This window comes from Pristiophorus japonicus, chromosome 27 (assembly GCF_044704955.1).
Source record: "Pristiophorus japonicus isolate sPriJap1 chromosome 27, sPriJap1.hap1, whole genome shotgun sequence".
NCBI lineage: Eukaryota > Metazoa > Chordata > Chondrichthyes > Pristiophoridae > Pristiophorus > Pristiophorus japonicus.
In genome coordinates, this window is record NC_092003.1 from 3439802 (window position 1) to 3459910 (window position 20109).

The 20109-nt window shown below is 54.5% G+C and overlaps 1 protein-coding gene across 1 annotated transcript in view; it reads right to left on the reverse strand.

Annotated features, from left to right (window-relative positions):
• The window catches only part of LOC139239417 (serine/threonine-protein kinase D3-like), a 65347-nt gene that overhangs the window by 17143 nt on the left and 28095 nt on the right, over positions 1–20109 (reverse strand). The window contains exons 2-8 of the mRNA XM_070868127.1: positions 17748–17889; positions 16319–16450; positions 10870–10997; positions 7149–7347; positions 6269–6352; positions 4608–4764; positions 2624–2747 (exon numbers count right to left, since the gene is read on the reverse strand). Coding sequence (XP_070724228.1) covers positions 2624–2747; positions 4608–4764; positions 6269–6352; positions 7149–7347; positions 10870–10997; positions 16319–16450; positions 17748–17889 — 966 coding nt within the window. The remainder of the gene's footprint in view (positions 1–2623; positions 2748–4607; positions 4765–6268; positions 6353–7148; positions 7348–10869; positions 10998–16318; positions 16451–17747; positions 17890–20109) is intronic.

Here is a 20109-nt window from a genome sequence, read left to right on the forward strand (position 1 = left end):
GAGTGACCCTTACCCTGAATAAACAGTGACTCTGTACAGTTACACAGTGAGTGACCTTTACCCTGAATAAACAGTGACTCTGTACAGTTAGTGAGTGACCCTTACCCTGAATAAACAGTGACTCTGTACAGTTAGTGAGTGACCCTTACCCTGAATAAACAGTGACTCTGTACAGTTAGTGAGTGACCCTTACCCTGAATAAACAGTGACTCTGTACAGTTAGTGAGTGACGCTTACCCTGAATAAACAGTGACTCTGTACAGTTACACAGTGAGTGACCCTTACCCTGAATAAACAGTGACTCTGTACAGTTAGTGAGTGACCCTTACCCTGAATAAACAGTGACTCTGTACAGTTACAGTGAGTGACCCTTACCCTGAATAAACAGTGACTCTGTACAGTTACACAGTGAGTGACCCTCACCCTGAATAAACACTGACTCTGTACAGTTAGTGAGTGACCCTTACCCTGAATAAACAGTGACTCTGTACAGTTAGTGAGTGACCCTTACCCTGAATAAACAGTGACTCTGTACAGTTAGTGAGTGACCCCTACCCTGAATAAACAGTGACTCTGTACAGTTACAGTGAGTGACCCTTACTCTGAATAAACAGTGACTCTGTACAGTTAGTGAGTGACCCTTACCCTGAATAAACAGTGACTCTGTACAGTTACACAGTGAGTGACCCTTACCATGAATAAACACTGACTCTGTACAGTTAGTGAGTGACCCTTACCCTGAATAAACAGTGACTCTGTACAGTTACACAGTGAGTGACCCTTACCCTGAATAAACAGTGACTCTGTACAGTTACAGTGAGTGACCCTTACCCTGAATAAACAGTGACTCTGTACAGTTAGTGAGTGACCCTTACCCTGAATAAACAGTGACTCTGTACAGTTAGTGAGTGACCCTTACCCTGAATAAACAGTGACTCTGTACAGTTACAGTGAGTGACCCTTACCCTGAATAAACAGTGACTCTGTACAGTTACACAGTGAGTGACCCTTACCATGAATAAACACTGACTCTGTACAGTTAGTGAGTGACCCTTACCCTGAATAAACAGTGACTCTGTACAGTTACACAGTGAGTGACCCTTACCCTGAATAAACAGTGACTCTGTACAGTTACACAGTGAGTGACCCTTACCCTGAATAAACAGTGACTCTGTACAGTTAGTGAGTGACCCTTACCCTGAATAAACAGTGACTCTGTACAGTTAGTGAGTGACCCTTACCCTGAATAAACAGTGACTCTGTACAGTTACAGTGAGTGACCCTTACCCTGAATAAACAGTGACTCTGTACAGTTACACAGTGAGTGACCCTTACCCTGAATAAACAGTGACTCTGTACAGTTAGTGAGTGACCCTTACCCTGAATAAACAGTGACTCTGTACAGTTAGTGAGTGACCCTTACCCTGAATAAACAGTGACTCTGTACAGTTACACAGTGAGTGACCCTTACCCTGAATAAACAGTGACTCTGTACAGTTAGTGAGTGACCCTTACCCTGAATAAACAGTGACTCTGTACAGTTACAGTGAGTGACCCTTACCCTGAATAAACAGTGACTCTGTACAGTTACAGTGAGTGACCCTTACCCTGAATAAACAGTGACTCTGTACAGTTAGTGAGTGACCCTTACCCTGAATAAACAGTGACTCTGTACAGTTAGTGAGTGACCCTTACCCTGAATAAACAGTGACTCTGTACAGTTACACAGTGAGTGACCCTTACCCTGAATAAACAGTGACTCTGTACAGTTACACAGTGAGTGACCCTTACCCTGAATAAACAGTGACTCTGTACAGTTAGTGAGTGACCTTTACCCTGAATAAACAGTGACTCTGTACAGTTAGTGAGTGACCCTTACCCTGAGTAAACAGTGACTCTGTACAGTTAGTGAGTGACCCTTACCCTGAATAAACAGTGACTCTGTACAGTTACACAGTGAGTGACCCTTACCCTGAATAAACAGTGACTCTGTACAGTTAGTGAGTGATCCTTACCCTGAATAAACAGTGACTCTGTACAGTTAGTGGATGACCCTTACCCTGAATAAACAGTGACTCTGTACAGTTAGTGAGTGACCCTTACCCTGAATAAACAGTGACTCTGTACAGTTACAGTGAGTGACCCTTACCCTGAATAAACAGTGACTCTGTACAGTTAGTGAGTGACCCTTACCCTGAATAAACAGTGAGTCTGTACAGTTACAGTGAGTGACCCTTACCCTGAATAAACAGTGACTCTGTACAGTTACACAGCGCTGCACTGTCCGAGGGGTGGCACTGAGGGAACGCGCTGCCTGAAAGGGCGGTGGGAGCAGATTCGATCGTGACTTTCAAACCGGGAATTGGATCAATACTGGGACAGGAGAAATGTGCCGGAGCTGTGGGGAAAGAGCAGGGGGGGAGTGGGACTGATTGGATCGCTCTGTCACCGAGCCGGCACAGCACGGGCTCGATGGGCCCAATGGCGGTATGATTCTACACATGGAAAAACAGCGGCGGTTTCCGACCGACCCGTGCCCGGCCACCATCTTGGGAGCACGGTGGGGGGAGGGGTTTCTGCGGCGTGTGAGCTGGGGCCCGTGGGGAGCGGGGCGCGCACTGACCAACGAGTCCCGGTCGCTGTAGTGGATCATCCAGCCCTCCTTCAGCACGGCGCTGCTCTTCCGCTTGGTGTGCTTCACCGACTGAACCACGCGCATCAGTGGGATGTAATTGGTGGAGCTCGGGCTGCCCCGGGGAGGGGGAGGGTAAAGAGAACAGGAGAGATATCAGTAACAGCCGCGGCCAGCATTCCGGAACTTTCTACTCATTTGGCCGAGCTCCTACAATGGACGCTCGACGTCACCCTGCGTCAACAGTGGGCTGTCACACTTCAGTCCTCCCTCCAATAGGGGGTGCTGTCACACTTCAGTCCTCCCTCCACTAGGTGGCGCTTTCACACTTCAGTCCTCCCTCCAATAGGGGGCACTGTCACGCTTTAGTCCTCCCACCACTATGGGGCGCTGTCACACTTCAGTCCTCCCACCACTATGGGGCGCGGTCACACTTCAGTCCTCCCACCACTAGGGGGCGCTGTCACACTTCAGTCATCCCACCACTATGGGGCGCTGTCACACTTCAGTCCTCCCACCACTAGGGGACGCTGTCACACTTCAGTCCTCCCTCCACTAGGGGGGCGCTGTCACACTTCAGTCCTTCCTCCACTATGGGGCGCTGTGGCACCTCCTCCGTCTGTCTCCCAGCGGCGTAGCTCTCAATACACACCGCCGCGAACCTCCACGTTAATAATGTTCAGCCGTGACCCAGTGCGTGGCGCTCTCTCTCGCGTGTCTGAGTCAGAAAGTCGTGGGTTCAAGTCCCACTGCACAGGCTCGAGCACCAAATCCAGGCCAGTACCCCCAGTGCAGTACTGAGGGAGTGCCGCACTGTCGGAGGGGCAGTACTGAGGGAGCGCCTCACTGTCGGAGGGGCAGTACTGAGGGAGCGCCGCACTGTCGGAGGGGCGGTACTGAGGGAGCGCCGCACTGTCGGAGGGGCAGTACTGAGGGAGCGCCGCACTGTCAGAGGGGCGGTACTGAGGGAGCGCCGCACTGTCGGAGGGGCGGTACTGAGGGAGCGCCGCACTGTCGGAGGGGCGGTACTGAGGGACGCCGCACTGTCGGAGGGGCGGTACTGAGGGAGCGCCGCACTGTCGGAGGGGCGGTACTGAGGGAGTGCCGCACTGTCGGGGGGGCGGTGCTGAGGCAGCGCCGCACTGTCGGAGGGGCTGTACTGAGGGAGCGCCGCACTGTCGGAGGGGCAGTACTGAGGGAGCGCCGCACTGTCGGAGGGGCAGTACTGAGGGAGTGCCGCACTGTCGGAGGGGCAGTACTGAGGGAGTGCCGCACTGTCGGAGGGGCGGTACTGAGGGAGCGCCGCACTGTCGGAGGGGCGGTACTGAGGGAGTGCCGCACTGTCGGAGGGGCAGTACTGAGGGAGCGCCGCACTGTCGGAGGGGCAGTACTGAGGGAGCGCGGCACTGTCGGAGGGGCAGTACTGAGGGAGTGCCGCACTGTCGGAGGGGCAGTACTGAGGGAGCGCCGCACTGTCGGAGGGGCAGTACTGAGGGAGTGCCGCACTGTCGGAGGGGCAGTACTGAGGGAGTGCCGCACTGTCGGAAGGGCAGTACTGAGGGAGCGCCGCACTGTCGGAGGGGCCGTCTTTCGGATGAGACGTTAAACCGAGGCCCCGTCTGCCCTCTCGGGTGGATGTAAAAGATCCCGGGGCCACTATTGGAAGAAGAGCAGGGGGAGTTCTCCCCGGTGTCCTGGGGCCAATATTTATCCCTCGACCAACATCACTAAAACAGATGATCTGGGTCATTATCACATCGCTGTGTGTGGGAGCTTGCTGTGCGCTCATTGGCGTTTCCCACATTACAACAGTGAGCGCACTCTGATAGTACTTCACTGGCTGTGAGGCGCTGTGGGACGTGCGGTGGTGGTGAAAGGCGCTATATAAATGCAAGTTGTTCCTTCAATGATCTTTCTGAGGGGAAGCTATAATCAGACGGTGGCACCATTGATTAAATAGAAGGGGCGGGAGTACCTGAGGGGGCTGGAAGAATCTTCATGGCTCCAATCCGATGGGGAACTGGGTTCGGGGTGGAGAATGTTGTTCGAGTCTTCCTGCATCCGGCTACACGAATCGTAGAGTTCACCGTCTCCTTCCAAAGATGGGTCCCCCGCTTCCGAATTCATCCCCTCTGTTGGCAGTCAGAAATACAATCACAACTCACAACACAGGAGGCCATTCAGCCCCTCGAGCCTGTTACATTAGGAACAGGAGGATGCCATTCAGCCCCTCGAGCCTGTTACATTAGGAACAGGAGGAGGCCATTCAGCCCCTCGAGCCTGTTACATTAGGAACAGGAGGAGGCCATTCAGCCCCTCGAGCCTGTTACATTAGGAACAGGAGGAGGCCATTCAGCCCCTCGAGCCTGTTACATTAGGAACAGGAGGAGGCCATTCAGCCCCTCGAGCCTGTTACATTAGGAACAGGAGGAGGCCATTCAGCCCCTCGAGCCTGTTACATTAGGAACAGGAGGAGGCCATTCAGCCCCTCGAGCCTGTTACATTAGGAACAGGAGGAGGCCATTCAGTCCCTCGAGCCTGTTACATTAGGAACAGGAGGAGGCCATTCAGCCCTCGAGTGTGTTACATTAGGAACAGGAGGAGGCCATTCAGCCCCTCGAGCCTGTTACATTAGGAACAGGAGGAGGCCATTCAGCCCTTCGAGCCTGTTACATTAGGAACAGGAGGAGGCCATTCAGCCCCTCGAGCCTGTTGCATTAGGAACAGGAGGAGGCCATTCAGCCCCTCGAGCCTGTTACATTAGGAACAGGAGGAGGCCATTCAGCCCCTCGAGCCTGTTACATTAGGAACAGGAGGAGGCCATTCAGCCCCTCGAGCCTGTTACATTAGGGACAGGAGACCACCATTCAGCCCCTCGAGCCTGTTACATTAGGAACAGGAGGAGCCCATTCAGCCCCTCGAGCCTGTTACATTAGGGACAGGAGACCACCATTCAGCCCCTCGAGCCTGTTACATTAGGACCAGGAGGAGGCCATTCAGCCCCTCGAGCCTGTTACACAGGAACAGGAGGAGGCCATTCAGCCCCTCGAGCCTGTTACACCTGTCAATCAGATCGCGGCTGATCTGTATTTTAACCCCATCTACCCGCCTTGGTTCCGTAACCCTTAATACCCTTACCCAACAAAAATCTCTCCATCCCAGTTTTGACATTTCTAATTGACCCCCTGACCTCGACAGTGTTTTGGGGGAGAGAGTTCCCGATTCCCAGGGCCCTTTGTGTGAAGAAGTGCTCCCTGACATCACCCTGAACGGCCGGGCTCTAATGGTAAGGTGTCGCCCCCTTGTTCTGGACTGACCCACCAGAGGGAACACTTTCTCTCTCGATCTGCCCCATCGAACCCTTTAACCCTCTCAAACCCCTCGATGAGATCGCCCCTTAACCTTCCCCACTCGAGGGGACACAGGCCCAGTCTGTGTGTGTGCGACCTGCCCTCGGGATTTAACCCTCGAAGCCCCGGGGTATGGTTCTGGTGAATCTGCCCCATTGCCCCTCCGAGGCCGATATATCCCCTCCCCGAGGGGCGGGGGGCCCAGGACTGGACGCTGTTCATCACCACTGGGCCGTGGGTGATCCACGGAATTCAGCCCCCAATCTGAAAGGTCTCATTTACTCACCCTCTCCATTGGGCAAGGCGGATTCTCCCAGGCAGTTGTTGGGCACACAGGCGATGCATCGCTTGTGGCAATTGAACTTGCAATCTGCGGAGAGAGAGAGAGAGAGAGAGAGAGAGAAATGGGCAGTGTTCAGCCGAGGGTAAACGCCTCCAAAGTCCCTAACCCTCAGTACCGCCCCTCCGACAGTGCGGCGCTCCCTCAGTACTGCCCCTCCGACAGTGCGGCGCTCCCTCAGTACTGCCCCTCCGACAGTGCGGCGCTCCCTCAGTACCGCCCCTCCGACAGTGCGGCGCTCCCTCAGTACCGCCCCTCCGACAGTGCGGCGCTCCCTCAGTACTGCCCCTCCGACAGTGCGGCGCTCCCTCAGTACCGCCCCTCCGACAGTGCAGCACTCCCTCAGTACTGCCCCTCCGACAGTGCGGCACTCCCTCAGTACTGCCCCCTCCCACAGTGCGGCGCTCCCTCAGTACTGCCCCTCCGACAGTGCGGCGCTCCCTCAGTACTGCCCCTCCGACAGTGCGGCGCTCCCTCAGTGCGGCACTCCCTCAGTACTGCCCCCTCCCACAGTGCGGCGCTCCCTCAGTACTGCCCCTCCGACAGTGCGGCGCTCCCTCAGTACTGCCCCTCCGACAGTGCGGCGCTCCCTCAGTACTGCCCCTCCGACAGCGCAGTACGTCGCTCCGTCAGTACTGCCCCTCCGACAGTGCGGCGCTCCCTCAGTCCTGCCCCTCCGACAGTACGGCGCTCCCTCAGTACTGCCCCTCCGACAGTGCGGCCTTACCTCTGCACTGCCCCTCCAACAGTGCAGCACTCCCTCAGTACTGCCCCTCCGACAGTACGGCGCTCCCTCAGTACTGCCCCTCCGACAGTGCGGCCTTACCTCTGCACTGCATCCCTTGCCTGAAGAGGCCCTTGAGCAAATGCTTGCAGTGTTGGCAGATGGTGGGCCTGGTGTACGAGTGGATCTGGAAGCTGTGGGGAACCTTGACCCTCGCCAACTCCTGCTTATCCATCCAGATGGGCCGGCCGCTGAACGAGGTGGTCCTCCTGCCAGACCCCACTAGCGGGGTGCGATACGTCTGAGCAGGGAGACAGTGGGAGGGGATTAAGTCAATGATCGAACGTACAGCCACAAAACACAATGGACACACGGCACTTCACTGGGGTAGTGGGGGCATGGTCTCATTGGCACAAGGGGTACATCGCAAGATCCAAACCAATCACAGTTCCTGCTCCTCACGCCAGTGCATTGGAAATCGGCTCAGCACGCGTTGCACATCACAGTCAAATAGCTGGCAGTCCCAGTGAGAGTCAGTGTGTGTGGGACCCGTACCCCAATGAGAGTCGGTGTGTGTGGGACCCGTACTCCAGTGAGAGTCAGTGTGTGTGGGACCCGTACCCCAGTGAGAGTCAGTGTGTGGGACCCATACCCCAGTGAGAGTCAGTGTGTGTGGGACTGTACCCCAGTGAGAGTCAGTGTGTGTGGGACCCGTACCCCAGTGAGAGTCAGTGTGTGGGACCCATACCCCAGTGAGAGTCAGTGTGTGTGGGACTGTACCCCAGTGAGAGTCAGTGTGTGTGGGACTGTACCCCAGTGAGAGTCAGTGTGTGTGGGACTGTACCCCAGTGAGAGTCGGTGTGTGTGGGACCCGTACCCCAGTGAGAGTCAGTGTGTGTGGGACCCGTACCCCAGTGAGAGTCGGTATGTGTGGGACCTGTACCCCAGTGAGAGTCAGTGTGTGTGGGACCCGTACCCCAGTGAGAGTCAGTGTGTGTGGGACTGTACCCCAGTGAGAGTCAGTGTGTGTGGGACCCGTACCCCAGTGAGAGTCAGTGTGTGTGGGACCCGTACCCCAGTGAGAGTCAGTGTGTGTGGGACTGTACCCCAGTGAGAGTCAGTGTGTGTGGGACCCGTACCCCAGTGAGAGTCAGTGTGTGTGGGACCCGTACCCCAGTGAGAGTCAGTGTGTGTGGGACTGTACCCCAGTGAGAGTCAGTGTGTGTGGGACCCGTACCCCAGTGAGAGTCAGTGTGTGTGGGACTGTACCCCAGTGAGAGTCAGTGTGTGTGGGACCCGTACCCCAGTGAGAGTCAGTGTGTGTGGGACTGTACCCCAGTGAGAGTCAGTGTGTGTGGGACCCGTACCCCAGTGAGAGTCAGTGTGTGTGGGACTGTACCCCAGTGAGACTCAGTGTGTGTGGGTCCCGTACCCCAGTGAGAGTCAGTGTGTGTGGGACTGTACCCCAGTGAGAGTCAGTGTGTGTGGGACCCGTACCCCAGTGAGAGTCAGTGTGTGTGGGACCCGTACCCCAGTGAGAGTCAGTGTGTGTGGGACCCGTACCCCAGTGAGAGTCTGTGTGTGTGGGACTGTACCCCAGTGAGAGTCAGTGTGTGTGGGACCCGTACCCCAGTGAGAGTCTGTGTGTGTGGGACTGTAACCCAGTGAAAGTCAGTGTGTGTGAGACCCGTACCCCAGTGAGAGTCAGTGTGTGTGGGACCCGTACCCCAGTGAGAGTCAGTGTGTGTGGGACTGTACCCCAGTGAGAGTCAGTGTGTGTGGGACAGTACCCCAGTGAGAGTCAGTGTGTGTGGGTCCCGTACCCCAGTGAGAGTCAGTGTGTGTGGGACCCGTACCCCAGTGAGAGTCAGTGTGTGTGGGACCCGTACCCCAGTGAGAGTCGGTGTGTGTGGGACTGCACCCCAGTGAGAGTCAGTGTGTGTGGGACTGTACCCCAGTGAGAGTCAGTGTGTGTGGGACCCGTACCCCAGTGAGAGTCAGTGTGTGTGGGACTGTACCCCAGTGAGAGTCAGTGTGTGTGGGACCCGTACCCCAGTGAGAGTCAGTGTGTGTGGGACTGTACCCCAGTGAGAGTCAGTGTGTGTGGGACCCGTACCCCAGTGAGAGTCAGTGTGTGTGGGACCCGTACCCCAGTGAGAGTCAGTGTGTGTGGGACCCGTACCCCAGTGAGAGTCTGTGTGTGTGGGACTGTACCCCAGTGAGAGTCAGTGTGTGTGGGACCCGTACCCCAGTGAGAGTCTGTGTGTGTGGGACTGTAACCCAGTGAAAGTCAGTGTGTGTGAGACCCGTACCCCAGTGAGAGTCAGTGTGTGTGGGACCCGTACCCCAGTGAGAGTCAGTGTGTGTGGGACTGTACCCCAGTGAGAGTCAGTGTGTGTGGGACAGTACCCCAGTGAGAGTCAGTGTGTGTGGGTCCCGTTCCCCAGTGAGAGTCAGTGTGTGTGGGACCCGTACCCCAGTGAGAGTCAGTGTGTGTGGGACCCGTACCCCAGTGAGAGTCGGTGTGTGTGGGACTGCACCCCAGTGAGAGTCAGTGTGTGTGGGACTGTACCCCAGTGAGACTCAGTGTGTGTGGGTCCCGCACCCCAGTGAGAGTCAGTGTGTGTGGGACCCATACCCCAGTGAGAGTCAGTGTGTGTGGGACCCGTACACCAGTGAGAGTCAGTGTGTGTGGGACTGTACCCCAGTGAGAGTCAGTGTGTGTGGGACCCGTACACCAGTGAGAGTCAGTGTGTGTGGGACTGTACCCCAGTGAGAGTCAGTGTGTGTGGGACTGTACCCCAGTGAGAGTCAGTGTGTGTGGGACCCGTACCCCAGTGAGAGTCAGTGTGTGTGGGACTGTACCCCAGTGAGAGTCAGTGTGTGTGGGACAGTACCCCAGTGAGAGTCAGTGTGTGTGGGTCCCGTACCCCAGTGAGAGTAAGTGTGTGTGGGACCCGTACCCCAGTGAGAGTCAGTGTGTGTGGGACTGTACCCCAGTGAGAGTCAGTGTGTGTGGGACAGTACCCCAGTGAGAGTCAGTGTGTGTGGGTCCCGTACCCCAGTGAGAGTCAGTGTGTGTGGGACCCGTACCCCAGTGAGAGTCAGTGTGTGTTGGGACCTGTACCCCAGTGAGAGTCAGTGTGTGTGGGACCCGTACCCCAGTGAGAGTCGGTGTGTGTGGGACTGCACCCCAGTGAGAGTCAGTGTGTGTGGGACTGTACCCCAGTGAGACTCAGTGTGTGTGGGTCCCGTACCCCAGTGAGAGTCAGTGTGTGTGGGACTGCACCCCAGTGAGAGTCAGTGTGTGTGGGACCCATACCCCAGTGAGAGTCAGTGTGTGTGGGACCCGTACCCCAGTGAGAGTCAGTGTGTGTGGGACCCGTACCCCAGTGAGAGTCAGTGAGTGTGGGACTGTACCCCAGTGAGAGTCAGTGTGTGTGGGACCCGTACCCCAGTGAGAGTCAGTGTGTGTGGGACCCGTACCCCAGTGAGAGTCAGTGTGTGTGGGACTGTACCCCAGTGAGAGTCAGTGTGTGTGGGACCCGTACCCCAGTGAGAGTCAGTGTGTGTGGGACCCGTACCCCAATGAGAGTCAGTGTGTGTGGGACCCGTACCCCAGTGAGAGTCAGTGTGTGTGGGACCCGTACCCCAGTGAGAGTCAGTGTGTGTGGGACCCGTACCCCAGTGAGAGTCAGTGTGTGTGGAACCCGTACCCCAGTGAGAGTCGGTGTGTGTGGGACCCGTACCCCAGTGAGAGTCAGTGTGTGTGGGACTGTACCCCAGTGAGAGTCAGTGTGTGTTGGGCTACACATTGATGTACCTCCTGGTGGTTGTCGACACCTCTCAATGATGTGTTGCTGGAGATGGTGGACAGCGTGTGAAGGCTGTTCCTCTTGCAGTTATTAGGAATCTTGAAGGCACACCTTTTGTGATAATCCAGCCCACAACCTGCGGGGAGAGAGAAGAGGCGATGGTTAGGGCTGTCGGGGAGTGGGGGGCGGGGGCCGAGTTTCCACATGGGCCCACCCTTCACCATCCCACGAGCATCAGCAGCCCATCGACCCGGGATGAGGGAGTTAGGCCTAGTCAGCGGGGCCTCCCTGGGGGTCACGGGAGCAGGGCTCTGACCCCTGACCTACCGACCTCCCCGGGACCCAGGGAGCGAGGCGGAATCGACCTGAGGAATACTGCGTGCAGTTTTGGTTTCCATATTGACGAAAGGATATACTTGCTTTGGAGGCAGTTCAGAGAAGCTTCACTCGGTTGATTCCGGAGACGAGGGGGTTGACTTATGAGGAAAGGTTGAGGAGGTTGGGCCTTTACTCATTGGAATTCAGGAGAATGAGAGGCGAACATAAGAACATAAGAAATAGGAGCAGGAGTCGGCCATTCGGCCCCTCGAGCCTGCTCCGCCATTTGATACGATCATGGCTGATCTGATCGTGGACTCAGCTCCACTTCCCCGCCCGCTCCCCATAACCCTTCACTCCCTTATCGCTCAAAAATCTGTCTATCTCTGCCTTAAATATATTTAATGACTCAGTCTCCACCCTTATTGAAACATATCAGATTATGAGGGGGCTCGACAAGGTGGATGCAGAGAGGATGTTTCTACTGATGGGGGGAGACTAGAACTAGGGACATGTTCTTAGAATAAGGGGCCGCCCATTTAAAACCGAGATGAGGAGAAATTTGTTCTCTCAGAGGGTTGTAAATCTGTGGAATTCGCTGCCTCAGAGAGCTGTGGAAGCTGAGTCATTGAATATATTTAAGACAGAGATAGACAGTTTCTTAACCGAGTTCAGAGGAGAGGCCCATCAGTCGCAGTCGGGGGGGGCGGGAGAGCGAGGAGGGGGAGCAGCCTCGAGTGGACAGTTCGGAGGAGAGGCCCAGCTGGGAGGCAAAAAAGTGGAAAGAAATCGAAAAGTGATGTCACAGCCAAGAGGGTAAGTGATTGGTAAGTAGTTTTTCTTTTTCATTTCTTTATCAATCAGTAACCTTTTGCATTGTTGTTGCCAGTTTAAGTGTATCTAAGGGGTAAGTCATGGCAGGAGAGCTCGGACACGTGTTATGCTCCTCCTGTACTACGTGGGAGTTCAGGGACGCTTCCGTTGTCCCTGACGACTGCGTGTGCGGGAAGTGCGTCCGCCTGCAGCTCCTGACAGACCGCATTGCAGCACTGGAGCTGAGAGTGGATTCACGCTGGAGCATCCACGATGCTGAGAATGTTTAGTGAGTTGGTCTTACCGCAGGTGAAGGGTACACAGCCAGATAGGGAATGGGTGACCAACAGGAAGGAGCAGTGCAGGGAAGGTAGTGCAGGAGTCCCCTGTGGTCATCTCCCTGCAAAACAGATACACCGCTTTGGGTACTGTTGAGGGGGGTGACTCATCAGGGGAGGGCAGCAGCAGCCAAGTTCATGGCACCGTGGCTGGCTCTGCTGCACAGGAGGGCAGGAAAAAGAGTGGGAGAGCGATAGTGATAGGGGATTCGATTGGAAGGGGAATAGATAGGCGTTTCTGCGGCCGCAACCGAGACTCCAGGATGGTATGTTGCCTCCCTGGTACAAGTGTCAAGGATGTCTCGGAGCGGGGGCAGGAGATTCTGAAAAGGCAGGGTGAACAGCCAGTTGTCTTGGTGCATATAGGTACCAACGATACAAGTAAAAAACGGGATGAGGTCCAACCAAACGAATTTTGGGAGCTGGGAGCTAAATTAAAAAGTCGGACCTCAAAAGTAGTAATCTCAGGATTGCTACCAGTGCCACGTGCTAGTCAGAGTAGGAATCGCAGGATAGCTCAGATGAATATGTGGCTTGAGTAGTGGTGCAAAAGGGAGGGATTCAAATTCCTGGGACATTGGAACCGGTTCTGGGGGAGGTGGGACCAGTACAAACCGGACAGTCTACACCTGGGCAGGACGGGAACCAATGTCCGAGGGGGAGTGTTTGCTAGTGCTGTTGGGGAGGAGTTAAACTAATACGGCAGGGGGATGGGAATCTATGCAGGGAGACAGAGGGAAGTAGAATGGGGGCAGAAGCAAAAGATAGAAAGAAGGAAAGTAAAAGTGGAGGGCAGAGAAACCCAAGGCAAAAAACAAAAAGGGCCACATTACAGCAAAATTCTAAAAGGGCAAAGTGTGTTAGAAAAACAAGCCTGAAGGTTCTGTGCCTCAATGCGAGGAGTATTCGGAATAAGGTGGATGAATTAACTGCGCAGATAGCAGTTAAAGGGTATGGTGTCATTGGTATTACGGAGACATGGCTCCAGGGTGACCAAGGCTGGGAACTCAACATCCAGGGGTATTCAGCATTTAGGAAGGATAAGACAGAAAGGAAAAGGAGGTGGGGTGGCGTTGCTGGTTAAAGAGGAAATTAATGCAATTGTAAGGAAGGACATTAGCCTGGATGATGTGGAATCGGTATGGGTGGAGCTACGGAATACCAAAGGGCAGAAAACGCCACCAAATAGTAGTAGTGAGGTTGGGGACAGCATCAAACAAGAAATAAGGGATGTGTGCAATAAAGGTACAGCAGTAATCATGGGCGACTTTAATGCACATATAGATTGGGCTAACCTAACTGGTAGCAATGCGGTGGAGGAGGATTTCCTGGAGTGTATTCGGGATGGTTTTCTAGACCAATATGTCGAGGAACCAACCAGAGAGCTGGCCATCCTAGATGTGTAATGATGTGTAATGAGAAGGGACTAATTAGCAATCTTGTTGTGCGAGGCCCCTTGGGGAAGAGTGACCATAATATGGTAGAATTCTTTATTAAGATGGAGAGTGACACAGTTAATTCAGAAACTAGGGTCCTGAACTTAAGGAAAGGTAACTTTGATGGTATGAGGCGCGAATTGGCTAGATTACACTGGCAAATGATACTTAAAGGGTTGACTGTGGATAGGCAATGGCAAACCTTTAAAGATCATATGGATGAACTTCAGCAATTGTACATCTCTGTCTGGAGTAAAAATAAAACGGGGAAGGTGGCTCAACCGTGGCTAACAAGGGAAATTAAGGATAGTGTTAAATCCAAGGAAGAGGCATATAAATTAGCCAGAAAAAGTAGCAAACCTGAGGACTGGGGGAAATTTAGAATTCAGCAGAGGAGGACAAAGGGTTTAATTAAGAGGGGGAAAATAGAGTACGAGAGGAAGCTTGCCGGGAACATAAAAAATGACTGCAAAAGCTTCTATAGATATGTGAAGAGAAAAAGATTAGTGAAGACAAATGTAGGTCCCTTGCAGTCGGATTCGGGTGAATTTATAATGGGGAACAAAGAAATGGCAGACCAATTGAACAAATACTTTGGTTCTGTCTTCACAAAGGAAGACACAAATAACCTTCCCGATGTACTAGGGGTCCGAAGGTCTAGTGAGAAGGAGGAACTGAAGGATATCCTTATTAGGCGGGAAATTGTGCTTGGGAAATTGACGGGATTGAAGGCCGATAAATCCCCAGGGCCTGATCGTCTACATCCCAGAGTACTTAAGGAAGTGGCCCTAGAAATAGCGGATGCATTGGTTATAATTTTCCAACAGTCTATCGACTCTGGATCAGTTCCTATGGACTGCAGGGTTGCTAATGTAACACCACTTTTTTAAAAAGGGAGGGAGAGAGAAAGCGGGTAATTATAGACCGGTTAGCCTGACATCGGTGGTGGGGAAAATGTTGGAATCAATTATTAAGGATGAAATAGCAGCGCATTTGGAAAGCAGTGACAGGATCGGTCCAAGTTAGCATGGATTTATGAAAGGGAAATCATGCTTGACAATCTTCTAGAATTTTTTGAGGATATAACTAGTAGAGTGGACAAGGGAGAACCAGTGGATGTGGTGTATTTGGACTTTCAAAAGGCTTTTGACAAGGTCCCACACAAGAGATTGGTGTGCAAAATCAAAGCACATGGTATTGGGGTAATGTACTGACGTGGATAGAGAACTGGTTGGCAGACAGGAAGCAGAGAGTCGGGATTAACGGGTCCTTTTCAGAATGGCAGGCAGTGACTAGTGGGGTGCCGCAGGGCTCAGTGCTGGGACCCCAGCTCTTTACAATATATATTAATGATTTGGATGATGGAATTGAGTGTAATATCTCCAAGTTTGCAGATGACACTAAACTGGATGGCGGTGTGAGCTGTGAGGAGGATGCTAAGAGGCTGCAGGGTGATTTGGACAGGTTAGGCGAGTGGGCAGATGCAGTATAATGTGGATAAATGTGAGGTTATCCACTTTGGGGGCAAAAACACGAAGGCAGAATATTATCTGAATGGCGGCAAATTAGGAAAAGGGGGAGGTGCAGCGAGACCTGGGTGTCACGATTCATCAGTCATTGAAGGTTGGCATGCAGGTACAGCAGGCGGTGAAGAAGGCAAATGGTATGTTGGCCTTCATAGCAAGGGGATTTGAGTATAGGAGCAGGGAGGTCTTACTGCAGTTGTACAGGGCCTTGGTGAGACCTCACCTGGAATATTGTGTTCAGTTTTGGTCTCCTAATCTGAGGAAGGACGTTCTTGCTATTGAGGGAGTGCAGCGAAGGTTCACCTGATTCCCGGGATGGCAGGACTGACATATGAGGAGAGACTGGATCGACTAGGCCTGTATTCACTGGAGTTTAGAAGGATGAGAGGGGATCTATAGAAACATATAAGATTCTGACGGGATTGGACAGGTCAGATGCGGGAAGAATGTTCCCGATGTTGGGGAAGTCCAGAACCAGGGGTCACAGTCTAAGGATAAGGGGTAAGCCATTTAGGACCGAGATGAGGAGAAACTTCTTCACCCAGAGAGTGGTGAACCTGTGGAATTCCCTGCCGCAGAGAGTTGTTGAGGCCAGTTCATTGGATATATTCAAGAGAGAGTTAGATATGGCCCTTACGGTTAAGGGGATCAAGGAGATTGGAGAGAAAGCGGGAAAGGGATCCTGAGGGAATGATCAGCCATGATCTGATTGAATGGCGGTGCAGGCTCGAAGGGCCGAATGGCCTACTCCTGCACCTATTTTCTCTGTTTCTATGTTTCTATAAGGGAATAAGGGGGCGGGCAGGGAAGTGGACCTGAGTCCATGATCGGATCAGCCATGATCGTATTAAATGGCGGAGCAGGTTCGAGGGGCCGAATGGCCTGCTCCTGCTCCTATTTCTAATGTTATGGGATGACACCGCCACACGCGGAGGGCCGGGGGAACGATCTCGTCACGCCCGTTGCTTGGGGAGGGCGGGTGGCCTGCCCGTTGCCGGGGCGACGACCGGCGAGGCTTCGGCCTACCTTTGCACTTGAGGCCTTGCCGTACCAGGCCCCACAGCATCTCGCCGCAGTAGTTGCAGAAAGCCGGCGCCCGATAGGAATGGACGTACAGCTCATGTGGTCGGATATCACTCCTGCCGATTGAAGTGGAGCCTGAGGGGGGGGGGGAAAGCCAAAAGTCAAAGGTCAGAACGTGCACAGCGACCGAGAAAATCTCCTCCCACACCCACCGGAAATAGGAGCAGGAGTCGGACATTCGGCCCCTCGAGCCTGCTCCGCCATTTAATACGATCATGGCTGATCCGATCATGGCCTCAGCTCCACCTCCCCGCCCGCTCCCCACAACCCTTCACTCCCTTATCGCTCAAAAATCTGTCTATCTCCACCTTAAATATATTCAATGACCCAGCCCCCACAGCTCTCTGAGGCAGAGCATTCCACAGATTTACAACCCTCTGAGAGAAGACATTCCTCCTCATCTCCGTCTTAAATGGGCGGCCCCTTATTCTGAGACTATGCCCCCTAGTTCTAGTCTCCCCCACGAGGGGGAAACATCCTCTCTGCATCCACCCTGTCCAGCCCCCCTCATAATCTGATACGTTTCATATATACCCCATGGACACTCGCCCCGATCACCGACTCCACCCACCCATTTCATCGCCTCCCACAGCCCATGCGTATTCTCCCCTATCATGGACTCTCATCCTCATCACAGGCAGTCCCTCGGAATCGAGGAAGACTTGCTCCCACTCTTACAATGAGTCCTTAGGTGGCTGAACAGCCCAATACGAGAACCACAGTCCCTGTCACAGGTGGGACAGACAGTCGTTGAGGGAAGGGGTGGGTGGGACAGGTTTGCCGCACGCTCCTTCCGCTGCCTGCGCTTGGTTTCTGCACGCTCTCGGCGACGAGACTCGAGGTGCTCAGCGCCCTCCCGGATGCACTTCCTCCACTTAGGGCGGACTGGGCTTTGGGCCCAGGGACTCCCAGGTGTCGGTGGGGGATGTTGCGCTTTATCAGGGAGGCTTTGAGGGTGGTCCCTTGTAACGTTTCCTCTGGCCCACCTTTGGCTCGTTTGCCGTGAAGGAGTTCCGAGTGGAGCGCTTGCTTTGGGAGTCTCGTGTCTGGGGGACATGCGGACAATGTGGCCCTGCCCAGCGGAGCTGATCGAGTGTGGTCAGTGCTTCGATGCTGGGGATGTTGGTCTGGTCGAGGACGCTAACGTTAATCCCATCCCACAGCCCATGGTCACACACCCCCATCACGGATTCGACCCTCCTATCCTGCAGGCGCTGGCTCTCGCTGTGGCTCTGTGGATCAATCTTCACGTGCGAGCCAGGCAATTCAACCATGGGGTGATCACACCCAAGCCCTGACTGTCGACTCGCTCACCCCCCTCACCCCCACCGCCCCCCCCGCAGACAGGTCAACACCGTGGCCAACTACTCACCTGTTAAGACCACTTCCACTAGGTCCCCCTCGTGGATGACATCGTCAGACAGCAGCCTCTGGAGGATGTTCTTTGAGTCCAGCTCGTGGCGGAAGAGCAGAAGCTGATCGCGGTGCAATCCGTAAAGTCCGCAGTCTGGAAACTGAGAGGCAGCGCAGTCCCGTTAAACCTCAGCTCCTCGGGGGGAGGGGAACACAAGAATCAGGAGCAGGAGTCCGGCCATTCGGCCCCTCGGGCCTGCTCCGCCATCCAATCAGATCGCGGCCGACCTTCGACCTCAACCCCACTTTCCCCGCCCGATCCCTCGATTCCCTGAATATCCAAAAATCTCCCGATCTCGGCCTCGAAGACTGAGCCTCCCACGGCCCTCTGGGGCAGAGAATTCCACAGATTCACCCCCCTCTGAGTGAAGAAATTCCTCCTCATCTCCGTCCTAAATGGCCGAGCCCTTATCCTGAGACTGTGAGCCCTGGTTCTAGACTCCCCAGCCCCGGGGGGAAACACCCTCCCTGCATCTACCCTGTCAAGCCCTGTAAGTATTGTGCGTGTTTCAATGGGATCCCCTCTCATTCTTCTAAACTCCAGAGAATATCGGCCTAGTCTGCTCAATCTCTCCTCATAGGACAATCCCCCCATCCCAGGAATCAGTCTGGTGAACCTTCGCTGCACTCCCTCTGTGGCCAGTATATCCTTCCTTGGGTAAGGAGACCAGAACTGTGCACAATACTCCAGGTGTGGTCTCACCAGGGCCCTGTATAACTGCAGTAAGACGTCTTTACTCTTATACTCAAACCCTCCTGTAATAAAGGCCAACGTACCATTTGCTTTCTGAATCACTTGCTGTACCTGCAGGTTAACTTTCAGTGATTGATGTACAAGGACCCCCAGGTCCCTCTGAACACCGTACATTCCCCGATCTCTCATGGTTCTCATCCCGGGTTCATATCCCTCGCTAGAATTTTCACCCACCTCTCTACCTTCCCCCGTCTCCATCAACACTCTCCTGCCTCAGCTCTTCCGCTGCCGAAACCCTCATCCGTGCCTCTCTCCCCTCCAGACTGCCAACTGCTCCAACACTCTCGTGGCTGGCCTCCCACGTTCCACCCTCCGTAACCATCAGCTCATCCCAAACTCCCACGGCGCCCCCCCACTGCCCCGGTCCATGTCCTAACTCGCACCCAGTCCCGCTCACCCATCACCCCCTGTGCTCGCTGACCTACATTGGCTCCCGGTCCAGCAACGCCTCGATTTCAAAATTCTCCATCCTCATGATCAATTCCCTCCTCGTCCCCCCTCCCTATCTCTGTAACCCCCTCCAGCCCCTACACCCCTCCCTATCTCTGTAACCTCCTGCAGCCCCTACACCCCTCCCTATCTCTGTAACCCCCTCCAGCCCCTACACCCCTCCCTATCTCTGTAACCCCCTCCAGCCCCTACACCCCTCCCTATCTCTGTAACCTCCTCCAGCCCCTACACCCCTCCCTATCTCTGTAACCTCCTGCAGCCCCTACACCCCTCCCTATCTCTGTAACCCCCTCCAGCCCCTACACCGCTCCCTATCTCTGTAACCTCCTCCAGCCCATACACCCCTCCCTATCTCTGTAATCACCTCCAGCCCCTACACCACTCGCTATCTCTGTAACCTTCTCCAGCTCTACACCCCTCTCTGTCTCCAAAACCTCCTCCAGCCCTTACACCCCTCCCTATCTCGATAATCCCCTCCAGCCCCTACACCCTGCCTATCTCTGTAACCTCCTCCAGCCCCTACACCCCTCCCTATCTCGATAATCCCCTCCAGCTCCTACACCCCTCCCTATCTCTGTAAACCCCTCCAGCCGCTACACCCCTCCCTATCTCTGTAACTTCCTCCAGCCTCTAAACCCCTCCCAATCTCTGTAAGCCCCTCCAGCCCCTACACCCCTCCCTATCTCTGTAACCTCCTCCAGCCCCTGCACCCCTCCCTATCTCTGTAACGTCCTCCAGCCCCTACACCCCTCCCTATCTCTGTAACGTCCTCCAGCCCCTACACCCCTCCCTATCTCAGTAACCTCCTCCAGCCCCTACACCCCTCCCTATCTCTGTAACCTCCTCCAGCCCCTACACCCCTCCCTATCTCTGTAACCTCCTCCAGCCCCTACACCCCTCCCTATCTCTGTAACCTCCTCCAGCCCCTACACCCCTCCCTATCTCAGTAACCCCCTCCAGCCCCTACACCACTCCCTATCTCTGTAACTTCCTCCAGCACCTACACCCCTCGCTATCTCTGTAATCACCTCCAGTCCCTACACCCCTCCCTATCCCTAACCTCCTCCAACCTCTACACCCCTCCCTACCTCTGTAACCTCCTCCAACCCCTACACCA